The sequence below is a fragment of the Colobus angolensis genome, unplaced genomic scaffold (assembly GCF_000951035.1).
Source record: "Colobus angolensis palliatus isolate OR3802 unplaced genomic scaffold, Cang.pa_1.0 Scaffold212, whole genome shotgun sequence".
Classification (NCBI taxonomy): Eukaryota; Metazoa; Chordata; class Mammalia; order Primates; family Cercopithecidae; genus Colobus; species Colobus angolensis.
In genome coordinates, this window is record NW_012115289.1 from 1675952 (window position 1) to 1688961 (window position 13010).

Sequence of the window (13010 nt, forward strand, 5' to 3'; positions counted from 1 at the left end):
CTGCTTTGGCCTCCCAAAGTGCTGAAATTACAGGCAGGAACCACTATGCGCAGCCTGAACTTTAAATCTTAACAGTGGGGCCTATGGTGGCAGGCTGAGAAGAAGAAAGTTGACTTCTATTGGAGGTAACCAATACATGTTTTCCACATTCTAAATAAAGGTGTGTATCAATTGATGTGCATTTTTGAATATTGTCATTGTTTTACTCATTTAGAAAATATCAGTAGCACCTACTCCATGCCAGAGTATCATTTGAAGACACCATAGATCCGTGAAAATAAGACAAAACAAAATTGTTTGGAGCATGCATTTTTGTCTTTATTTAATTTTTAAAAATTCTTGATAGAAAAGGAGATGTTTCCAGCCAACACTGAGATTCCTATATAAATACTTATTTTCACTTACACATCAATCACTTTAAATATTTACTTTTGCTTATCAGTCTTAGCTTCTTAATGAATTGTTCTCAACGTCTCCTTTACTGTTTTCTGAGCCGTATAAGGAAAAACAGTCACACTACTGGAACATTTATGTGATGGGTTTCTTGAGATAAGATATTTCAGTGAGTATTGCTAAATCATTCTGTCTAAGCCCTTGCAATATGAATCATCTAAAGATGTGCTTTATAAATAAACAGAAAGAAAGCATCAAGCAGACCCGTGGTTTTTCTTTAGAAAACCAAGTAAGGAATATCAACCACTGGGCTTTGCTCTCAGATTCCTGGTAATTTGTGGTATGATTTCCCAGGTTCACTGAGGAAACATCCCCAATTATTCCATCTGCCCACTGCAGCATCTCCCAGGCTTTGTGTCCACCTACTGTTAATTGCCTTGAGACTTTACGGTTTTTCCTAACTTGGGTCAAGAAAAATTTGCTGACATTGAATACTGGAAAGTTGTATCTAAACATATATAATGTGTCAATTCCTGCAACCCTTTCTTTAGACACAGGCAACTCAAGAGCAGAAAGAAAAAGAATAACTGCTCACCCCTCTATAAATATGGAAGGTTGTGATATGACAAGAAATCATTTCACCAATTCAGTAAATGACTTTGTCTCCCAATAAATGTCATGAATTATCCCATGTACAAAATTTTTAACTCATTGTTTTGCTCCCAAGGGAGAACAAAACTACATGTAGATCTCATATTTTCACGTTTCAAAATTCATTTTTTCTTTGGTACTTACAGAACTTCAAATCGAATTTGTTATAACCACCAAGATAGTTTTGTTTTTGTGGATTGTTTTGTGTGTGTGTGTGTGTGTGTGTGTGTTTAGCTAGTGGATAGCATATTAGACAGCACTGAGAAAGAGTCTTGCAGAATATTCTGTTGCAGAAATAGAATGTTGAAGAAATATTCTATTGGACAGTGCTGTTCTAGAATCTAAAACATTTACTTCTATGTGCCTTCAGAATAGTCTAAATCCATTCGAGCATACGGAAAGCAGCATGATAAAAACAAAACAGTATTTGAATGCCTGGGTTCAAGTTCAGCTACACTGAACATTTCCATGCCTTGGGATTTTATGACTCAGTAAAATTTCAAAAAATACCTAGGACACTGACCTAGGGTTACTAACTCCTTATTTTGCCAGATAAAGAACATTATCAAGGAATTTCCCATCAATATATGTTTTTATTTTTTAAGACATTTTCACTTCAGTGAAAAAGTGCATAATCTCAGAATAAAAGAATTTTCCAAAGGAATACGTATAGTTTTTTTTAAAAAAAATCTCACTGCATTGTCCATGTACACTTTGACTTTGACAAGGACCAATGAGCATTCTGTTGGGTAAGTACTAGATCTTAGAGTGGCATTTGGAAACCACTAAGCTCTGTCACTTGCCAAGGGCATGACTGCCGATGAGTAACTTAAGTTGTCAGGGCCTAGTTCCTTATCTTAGAATGGGAATATGAGCATCCATTTAATGCAGAGTTGTCAGAATTAAATTCAGCATGTTGGTAGAACACCGTGTCTGGCACCTAGTAGGCATTCGTAAAACACATTGCTCTCCTCTCTGTTTGATCAAGGGCTTCCTTTTAATCTATTGAATCTTTTCACCACATGCAGACCTTTAAAATTGTTGTACTAGTTGACCATAAATCTTTTTCCCAGGAGCCCATTCTGGAGAAAAACCAAAAGGGCAGGGCCACTGGCATTAAGAACAAGCCTGCCAGTAAGACAAACTGTGAGAGAAGATCTGTTCCTAGAACACAAAGTGAGAGCACTTGTGAATCCGTGCCCATGTACCCAACTCTTTCACCATCCTTCTTCCCTCCATGGAAATCAGTCTCTCAGCTTTGTACTCAAACCTTCTGATGATAATTTGGGACATCAGCAGTCCTAGAAAAGTCTCTCTATCATATTGGTTTTTATTAAACAAAATAACCTAATATGCTTAGTGAATATGTCTACACACAAGTGCTAAACATTTTTTAATTTTTTCAGTTCAAACACAGATAGTCTTTGTGCCATCATATAACTAACAAATTTGAAGGCATTCATTCACATCATATATTTTCTCTAATGAAGGCTAAATTGTTTTCTCAGGACAAATAAAGAGTTTCCATTTTAGAATAGATTATTTTTTGCTTATGTTGCATAAACTTCAGTTCCATCTGCTTTATCATCAATGCCTGTCCTCCACAAGTGATATGAGCACACATGAGCCAAAAATTAGGGATTTTAGGTTGAAAGATTTTTTTTTTTTTGGTCAAAGATGGGGCCAGGCTCTAATTCTAGTTTTAAATTTATTATTTATCAACAAATGACAAATTGTATTCATTTATTATATACAAGCTAATATTTTGATATACGCATACATTGTGGAATGATTAAATCAAGCAATTAACATGTCCATCACCTAACAATTTGTCATTTTTTGTGATGAGTACATTTAAAATCTACTCTCAGCAATTTTCAGGTGTACTATGCATGATTATTCATTATAGCCACCAGCCTGTACAATAGATATCTTGAAATTATTTATCCTTCTAACTGAAACTTCGTACCCTTTCACCAACATCTCCCATTCCACATCCTCCCATTCTTCCCCAGGCCCTGTCCCAGAACCACTGTTCTACTCTCTGCTTCTATAAGTTTGATTTTGTTTTTAGATTCTACATATGTGTGAGATCACATGGTATTTATCTTTCTTGCCTGACTTATTTCACTAAGCATAATGTATTCCAGGAACTTCCATATTATCATAAATGGCAAGATATCCCCTTTTTAAGCCTGAGTAGGAATCTTGTGTGTGTGTGTGTGTGTGTGTGTGTGTATAACATTTTCTTTATTCATCTGTTGTTAGACACTTAGGTTGATTCCATATTTGGGCTATTATGATTAATGCCGCACCAAACATGGGAGTGCAGGTATCTCTTTGACATACTGATTTCATTTTCTTTGGACATATTTTCTGGATATCCAGAAATAGAATTGCTGGATCATACGGTAGTTTTATCCTTAATTTTTTGAAGAACCTTCATACTGTTCTCCATAGTGACTGTATTAGTTTACATTCCCACCAATAGTGTTAAAAGGCTTCCTTTTCTCCATGTCTTCACCAATATTTGTTACCTTTTTTTGATAAACCATTATTATAGGTGTCAAGTGATAGCTCCTCGTGGTTTTAATTTGCATTTCACTTAAGCTTAGTGATGTTGAGCACTTTTTCATATGCCTGTTGACCTTTTTTTGTAGGTCTTGTTTTGATTTTAATTTTTTTGTAGAGAGTGTGTCTCACGATGTTGTCCAAGCTGGTTTCAAACTCCTGGACTTAAGCTATCCTGCTACCTCAGCCTCCTAAGGTGCTGGGACTACAGGTGTGAGCCACTGTGTTGGGCCATTGTTTTGAGAAAGATCTATTTAGGTTTTTTGCCCATTTTAAAATCAGGTTATTTGTTTTCTTGCTATTTAGTTGTTTCTTAATTCTTAAAATATTAATAAGATGTGAGCAAATGGTTTAAATTTCAGAAAACTAAATATCTTTGAAGGTCACTGTATTAGTCTGTTCTCACGCTGCTGATGAAGACATACCCGAGACTGGGCAATTTACAAAAGAAAGAGGTTTAATTGGACTCAAGAGTTGCACGTGGCTGGGGAGGCCTCACAATCATGAAAAGAGGTTTAATTGGACTCAGAGTTCCACATGGCTGGCTGGGAAGGCCTCACAATCATGGTGGAAGGCAAGGAGGAGCAATTCACATCTTATGTGGATGGCAACAGGCAAAGGGAGAGAGCTTGAGCAGGGGAACTCCTCTTTTTAAAAAATTAGATCTCATGAGACTCATTCGCTATAATGAGAACAACACCAGAAAGACCAATCCCCATAATTCAGTTGTCTGCCACCAGGCTCCTCTCACAACATGTGAAAATTGTTAGAGTTAAAATTCAAGATGAGACCCCCATCTCAAAAAAAAAAAAATTCTGGCTTGCCTTAAGAAATGAAAATAGTGGTTTGCACTTGTAATTCCAACTGCTTGGGAGGCTGAAGTGAGAGGATCACCTGAGTCCAGGAGCTTGAGGCTGCAGTGAGCTGTGAATTGTGCCACTGCACTCTAGCCTAGGCAACAGAGTGAGACTCCACATCTCTTTAAAATTTTTCAAAATATTTAGAATGATCAAAACACCAGAAAAGCTGCATAACTAGATATACAAACATGTGGCCTGGGTTTGGCATTGAAAAGTTTCAATTTGGAAGATATTACCTCATACAATACCAGACAGTTTCAATGTTACTCATATATTAATTTACATTTTATTTGATTCTCAGTAAAAGGTTGCCAGACATTCTTGCTAAATTGAAAGTTTTGGTAGTTGTGATTTTTAATACAAGTTTTTGTGTTAAATAGATTATTTTAATTCTAAGTGGCAATAGCTTCAAAGAGGAAAAGCACATTCACTTGTAACTGAGGTTGGCTTTATTGTATTAGGAACTTTATTCCCTAGGGTTTCATAAATAGATGTACTGCTTAATTTATTTTGACTTAAATGGAGCTAGTTTCAAATTAAAAGGCCAAATAATACAGAGGATCCCTGTCCTCAAGTATGTCTAATACCAAGGATACACAGTTTTTATGTATTTTTCGTATTGTTTTGTTTACTATATAGATTACTTAGAGTTTATCAAAAAATCTAATGCCTCCTATATAAGTAATTTTAAATCATTCATTATAATCTTAAATTTATAATTTGTCAGAGTGAACATTATTTTTGGAAAAACAAATCATCTCTTTTAAACACTATATGGAAAAAATAATTTGGTTTTGCAAAATTTTCTTGGTAGTCACATTTTTCAGAATATTTTTATTGTCTGAAATTAGTTTCATGATTTTAATTTAATCAAGTAGCAATATAAAATATTTAACATTCCTATGAATTCCCTGTGCAGCGCAATTTCTCATGTAGCATTTTAATATTTAGCTTTGTCTTATGTATATTTAATTAAAATAAGCATATTTCCTTTAATAAGTAGCTTTTTAAAAATGAATGAATGATACATGAACTGAAATTAGTCTGAAAAACCCATATGATTATTTTTTTAATTTATTTGAAAATAGAATCAATGCTCACATTTTAGTACATTTGGATTCACATAACTTGAAAAATTTTAGAGATTACCAAATATAGATTGGAGTCATTAAAAATATTTTAAGAGAATAAAGGCATGTAGAATTTTTATGGTTCATTAATGTTTAATGCTAAAAGCAGAATATGCAGTTGAATATATACTATGATTCTAATTCTATAAGGAAGTATGTATTCCATAACAGTCACATACTGTATTACATCCATGTGCTCACATACATGCAGTGGGAAAATGTTATCAATATTTATCTTTGAATGGTTCTTTAAGTTGTTCTATGTCTCCCAAAGTATGTGTATGTAGGCATATACTTCCTGTGTGTGTGTACATAAAGATATATACATATATGTATACACACACACATAAAAATCAGGTAGGTTATATTATGTTTGTTTGTTTTATATGTCCATACTTTTATGAAGATGGGACTAGAGAGTTGTGAGTAGATGTGGCTCCTCCTATAGCTAATTCTAGGGTATTGTCAAATAGTCTAGGCTCCCAGAAATATTTTTATATTCATTTAAAAATTAGAGCATATTTGTTTCTCTATAATTCTAAAAAAAGTAGTTAAGGGTGAATTGATAGATGGATGATAGTTTTTAGTCTGAGGGAAGAAAGACACTAGGATTTCAAAATGATCAAAATCTTGGACTTTAAAATTTATTTCAAAAATATTATTTTAATTTTCTGTATGTTTATCAATTTCCTAATCCTATTGACAAACTTCAGAGGAGAATATCTTTCTAGTAAGAGAGAGTGAATCACAGAAGATGAAAAAAGTTTGCACAAGATTCCATTCGACCAGCACGGTGGCACACACCTGTAGTCCTAGGCACTCCATGGACTGAGACAGGAAAATCACTTCAGCCCCGGCGGTCAAGGCCAGTCTGGGCAACATAGCAAACTTCCATGCCATTGAAAAAAAAAAAGGTTAGATTCAAACATAAACCCCAGCCTGTGACTCCTTCAAAGTGCTAGTTCATGCAATCATTTGTCATGCTAAAATTTGCAATGTGTGATATTCAAAAGCAGTAGGTCTTATATGGCCAGTAATGCTTTAAATATCATAGGATTAGGGAGGGGACTTTGTTCCATAAAGTAAAAACTTCCTTCTAGTTAACTATATCTCCTTTTCCTTATGATTTAGTCATAGTAAAACAGAGAAAGGTTGCCACCTAGTGTGTTTAAGATTTCAAACCAATCATGGAATGAACTTGTTTAGGAAATTATATTTTCAGGTGCTGATGTTGGTTGAACTTATTTTTTTAAGATGAAAACAGGCTTTTTCATATTTAAGTACTTAACCGTTTATGGATCCCAACAAAGTCTCCATAAGAATGTGGGTATTTGGATTTCTTGCTTTCAGTTTCTTGCTTGTTTCTGTCTTCTTATTATAGAAAGAGTAAGGGTAGAAAATAACGTGATAAATAATACAGAAGTAGAAGAAGGATAGGACAGGGGATAGAGAATAGAAGTTCCTGACTCTACTGTCATTTCTCTTATGAGGAAAAAGAAGACAATAGTGTACTGTTGAGCCCTGTATTCTGCTGCCTCCAGCAGCGCTGGCTCAGGATTCAGCAAGTCTTTCTCTTTGGGAGAGGCAAGGCTCCCTGGGACTAGTGAAGATGACTCTGGTTCAGTTCCTGGTAAGCAGGGAAGGTGACAGAGCATGTGGCACCTCCTTGGACATCTTGAAACTTAAGACCAGTGTGACACCGACTCCCACAGTGACCTGCAGTAGTTCATCCTGACTGTTCTAGAAGTTTCTGCACTTGCATTCTTCTGTGGCTGTTACCTGGGTACCAATCTCATCACTCACACACACACATACGTGCATACATACATATATGTATACATGTGTGCATACATACATACATATAGACACGCAGTGTCAACATGACTTTTTCTCTGAGCCTTCCTATCCCTCATTCTTTCTACGCCTGTCCTCCATGAACACTCCAGTTCTTTTTTTAAAAGAGCTGTATTTTCCTTAAAACAGATCCCAGCTGTTTTTGTTAAGGGTTATTGTTGTTATATATGAAAGACAATATTGCAACACCCTCACCCAAAATTCACATTACCAGGAGGTACAGTTTCAAGTGTCCAGGCAATATTCACTGTGTGACTTTGAATCTAGCTTCCCTGTCACTTTATAGAGACCCTAATAGTCTCTTCCCATCTCAGAAGAGACTCAGAAAAATATTTAGCCAAGTAGGCCTAGGAAGCCGCAATTTATTACATTGTATTATAATCCCTCCCAGCCCCACTTTACATGGCAAGGCACTTTAAAAAGTTTCTGTGGGTAAAGTTGTTCAGGTGCAAGATTTCAGAATCATTTTGTTTCATAGGATTTTTTTAGCATATGTGATTATTCAGTTCATTAAAACTCACACATACTTGAAGCCAAATCATATTCACAAAGTGAATCTTCTGTTGATCTTAGCTACCAGATCTGTTTTTAAATTATTATAAGCAAAGTGTAAAACACAATTCAAAGATATGTTTGCATTGTATTTATTTTCTTCTAACCACAAATAAAAATATGTTTTACTTGCTTCATTCTATTAGTGACAGTATGTCTGAAAAGATCTGTTTTAATATTGAGTTGAGGACTTAGACAAAGATTTTAAAATTATATGTTAGGTATATATTCAAAGATAATTTAAGCATGACATACTTTTGAAAATAAATGGATAGCCTATAACCTGTCCTTAATTGAGGAATCTGCCACTGAAATGCTAGGAATCATTTTACTGTTACTAAAGCGAGACCATCTTGAGATATTTGGCAGAAACAATTTCTGGGCAATTTATTAAAAAGTAATACAGTTCCTTCACTAAAATGATAACTGTCTTTATGCTTTCATAGGGAAGAAAGCAAGACTGGTAAATTATCATAAATATTATAAAGTATATTACTTATAATACTTGTAAAGGAAATACAACCAAAGAAAAAATTAAATATTTTAATAAATATGCAACCCTTTTGAGTTTTGAAAGATTGAAATCCAGTGTAATCTATGTAAAAAATTAGGGGATGTATTTCCATGGATTCATTTCATATTCGTGATGTGCCTTGGTTCAGGTGACTTAGTTCTGAGAAAAATAAGCTTTGTGGTAGGGCAATTACAAAGAATAAAATGAAAGAAGAGACTATAGCTTGGGACAATGACAAGATTTCATATTATTTTAATTTTGGTTATCTAAACTGCCTCTCGTCCATTTTGTAATACAATGTCTTCAGCTTGGCCATGTACTGGAGCAGATGAATAGTTTTTCGGACTGGCAAATCAAGTAGGAATAGGTGGCATGTCTTTTCTCCTTGTGTAATATACCTCCCATCGTGGAATTTTTAATAACATTTTTAAATCCCAGAAACCATTGAACTATCTTGAATGCAATATATGTAGTATATACATCTATTGAAAATGTCTTGTGTTTGGACTTCTAACACACTACACAGTTTACTGATTTGTCCACCACTCACAAGAATGTTTGGCTTCAAATGAATTCTAGAGGTGCCTTTATGTGTGTAGAAAGTTGTCAAATGCTGAAGTGCTTAGCTCTGAATTTTGTATTCAGGCTTTTTAAACACTACTGTATCTGTAAGTATTTCTCAGTTGTTTTGTGAGAGTTAGGCTACTGTTTCAAAATAAGTACATAAGAGAAAGTGTAGCCCTATATTTACCTATATGACACAGCCAGAAGGCAAAGTCAGAATGATGGGCCAAGGAAGAAATGTAGCTGGCCAACCCTGGCATCACTTTGAAATTTGCATTTATTGGGCCATTTTCCTAGAGCTTTGTTTTTAGTCTTTTTAAGCTGTTCCATAGAAATCAGCCAATGAATATCACAAAAGCGGACCATTCCAGGTATGGCTGTGTAGTTTACTACCTGCATGTCTTTGTGTTAAGTAACCAATTTGAGTTACAATTTTCTTATCTGAAAAATGCCAGTAATATCACCTACCTTGCAACATTGTTGTAACAGTTGATGATATTGTATATAAAATACACTTGCTATGATAGCATTCTTTTTACTTTTGTAAATGTTTGAAATTTTCATATCTTTTTTTCCCCAGAACTTTTTCTTTCCTCCAGAGCTTTTAATGCTGTCATCTTCCCTCTCTCTCTACTACCACTATTTAGCTTAGGTCCTCATCTCTTCTGTTCTCTAAACTGGTCTCCCTGTTTCCATTTTTACCCCTTTAAAGCCCTCAATCTTGTATAGATCTGTCACAGGGTCTCAAGAGTCCTTCTTAGCAAAGTATCAGTTTTCTGAGTCTTTGCAATTTCCTGACTGCTTAGGAAAGCGAAAATCATTATGATTTAAAAGTTGTTACTACTACTGCTAATTATTATTATAGAAATGTTTATTGAACATTTACTGTATGGTAAGCACATTTTTTAGCACTTAATATTATGAATTTATTGAATCCCAAAACATAACTATATGTATGTGCTATTATCTCCATTTTATAGATGAAGAGGCCAAGGAAAAGTGAAGTTTGATAACTTGCACAATTTCACACACCTAGTATGTGGCAGAGCTGAAATTCCAACTCAAACTTCCATCAGAGAGTAAAATCCAAGTTCTTGTATATGTCATACAAGGGCTCCATGATCTGCTGCCTGGCTCATTATCACCCATGATTCTGAATTTCCTGCCTTACATGGCATTCTCTAGAATCAGTGAGCTTCTCATTGCAGCTCTGTATCTGTTTCTTTCTCATCTAGGCAGCTGCTCTTCCTCCTTGGCTTCACCCCTCTCTGCTGGCTCCCTTGGGCTCAATGGCCTCCTTGCCACTTCAGTGCACCAGGCCTGTTCCCACCCTGGGCCATTGTTCTAGGAAAGAGCCTTTCTGGGCTTGACCTCAGAAGACCTTTTTTTTTTTTTTTTTTGAGAGTCAATGTAACCCATGTAAATTATTTATTGATGACAGAAGAACACTATCTTAGTCCAGTTTCTGTTACTATAACAGAACAGCACAGACAGGGCAATTTATTTAGAAAAGAAGTTGATATCTTACAGTTCTAGAGGCTGGGCAGTCCAAGGACATGGCATCACCATCTGATTAGGGTATTTGGGATGCATCATCCCAAACGATGGAAAAATGGAAGGGCAAGTGAGCACATGCAAAAGAGAAAGCATGAGGGGCTGGGCTCACTTTATAACAACCCCCTCTTACGGTAACTAACCCACTCCCACCATAACAGCTTTAATTCATTCATGAGTGTGGAGTCCTCATGACCTAATTACTTCTCACAGGCCCCCACCTCTTAATACTGTTACAATGGCAATTAGACATCAACATGGGAAAATACATTCTTTGATTGACATCCTACCCCTACCACTTATTAGCTTTTAGACCTTATGCCCTCTCTGAACCTCAGTTGCCTCCTCTATAAAATGATCATAAAACCCAATGTCCTGCCTTCTTAGAGTTCTAGAGTTCTATGAATAATCTCGACAAAGAGCAGGTGCCTCTTGAAAAACATGATTCTGGAACTAAGGGGGTGTAAAATAACACATGCTTCCTTTACATTGTTTTTTCCTTCTTCTGCTTTTATTTCCCACATTTTTATTTTCAAGATCTCCATATGGTTTGATGACCACCACAGCACCTATTCTAGCTATTGGTAACAATTTATTCAGTAACATCATCCATATGCTCCCTGTGCCCCAGCATGTTTCATGGGTGTTGTTTTGGGCCACTCAGGTCGTTTTCAGATTGTTCACGAGTGAGCAAAAAGTTTACTTGCATTGTTCTCAGTTAGGGCCATGTCCAGGGAGCTGTCTGTGTTGAGTAACAGCATTCCCTCTTGATTTAAGAATTTTATCTAGCTGGATCAAGAAATAGCTGATGGTGACTCTGGAAGTCCTTGTCTCAAATTATTCATGCTAAGAAATACGACAAAAGAACCCTGGGCCCCAGTTTCTCACTTTCCTCTAACTGGAATATTGCACAAATTTCCTTGCCCTTTCCTGTCCCTCCAAGACACGTCATGCTGACACCTTGCTCCCATAACCCAGGCACGGTGTAGCTGGGGTTGCTGCAGCAACAGCACACACAGAGTAACATTCCCCAGTAACTACAGTGGCTGGGATGTGAGTCAGTTGAAAATTGCACTGGGTTTTTATTAGTGTATGATGCAGTCCCATGTCATCTACAGTTCCTAGCCTGTCTAAGACTTACACGGGATGATGCGGAACACTCCATGCCAATCACCTTCAAATGTTAGATGGTCAAGGGTTCTCTCACTGAAGTCACTGCAGTTTCTGGTTCCTTCCACAGCACCCTTTACTAATATCTACAGTAAGAAGCCAAAAGTAAAACTCAGGCCCCACTGCTGGAACACGATTTCTACTATTGCATATCCTGTGTGCCTAAAAAGCAACAGTGACCCTGATTGATGATCAAGAAGCCCCTCTTTTTACCCAGGGAGTTGGACGATGGTTAACATCCCAGAAGACATATTTTTAACCCAGTTGCTGGGAAGAACATGTGCTGAAGATTAAGGATGAAATCACTGTAATTCTCTATGGGAACTCATGAAAGTGGAACTTGCCGTTTAATACTGATTGACACTGAGCACAGAGTTATTGGTGGTTTCTAATGTGGGATTTGGTTTATTTTTCAGACACGGAGATGACTTGATTGTGACTCCATTTGCTCAGGTAAGCATAGCTTGGTGAATGGGCAGGTTTCTCACAGATGTAAAAATTTAATTTGGGGGATTAGTTCAGGTTATTAATTTAATTTAATTTTAAATCAAGCATAACTATAAATACAAATTCTTGGTTCATTCAAGCAATTCAAAAGCACTGCTAGAGAAAGTGGCTTTGGCTATATTAATCTGTTTCTTATAAACCCATAGAACCAGAGTATCTTTGCTTCAAATAACAAATTAGCTAAGGGGACTACTTAATTGGGCCCATAGTTCCTTAACTGACATAAGCACTAGAAGCAGAAAGCTATATCATGGCTTAAGTTAGGTTTAGTATAATTAGGTATATGATCAGTGCTTGAAATTCAATATTCCAATTCAGCCTAATACCTTATTTATCTCTTTTTTACATATGTCATTTGTACAGAGATTTAGCTGAGTGATGTGTTGATGTTTACTTCTTCCTTCTAGGCATACAAATAATGAAAATACTTTAACCACATGACAAAAATGTTTTGGAATATATATATGAAAGAGTTGATGACCAGATCTTCTATGTATAGACCAGTACTTCTCAGCCCTACCTGCATGTTAGATTAACCTAGAGACCTCTTATCCCAATGCTTAGGCTGCAGCCCTGGTCAATTAAATCCAAAAATTTGGAGATCTGATCCAAGCATCTGTATTTTCTAAAGGCCTCAGTATTTTTCCAGTGTGCAGGAGAAGTTGAGTGTCCCTGGTATAGACAACTAAG

The 13010-nt window shown here is 36.0% G+C and overlaps 1 protein-coding gene across 6 annotated transcripts in view; it reads left to right on the top strand.

Annotated features, from left to right (window-relative positions):
• The window catches only part of PDE4D (phosphodiesterase 4D, cAMP-specific), a 1579839-nt gene that overhangs the window by 1346415 nt on the left and 220414 nt on the right, over nucleotides 1–13010 (top strand). For all 6 annotated transcript variants that reach the window (XM_011942896.1, XM_011942894.1, XM_011942897.1 and 3 more), the window contains one exon: nucleotides 12230–12266. In XM_011942896.1, the coding sequence (XP_011798286.1) occupies nucleotides 12230–12266 (37 nt within the window). The remainder of the gene's footprint in view (nucleotides 1–12229; nucleotides 12267–13010) is intronic.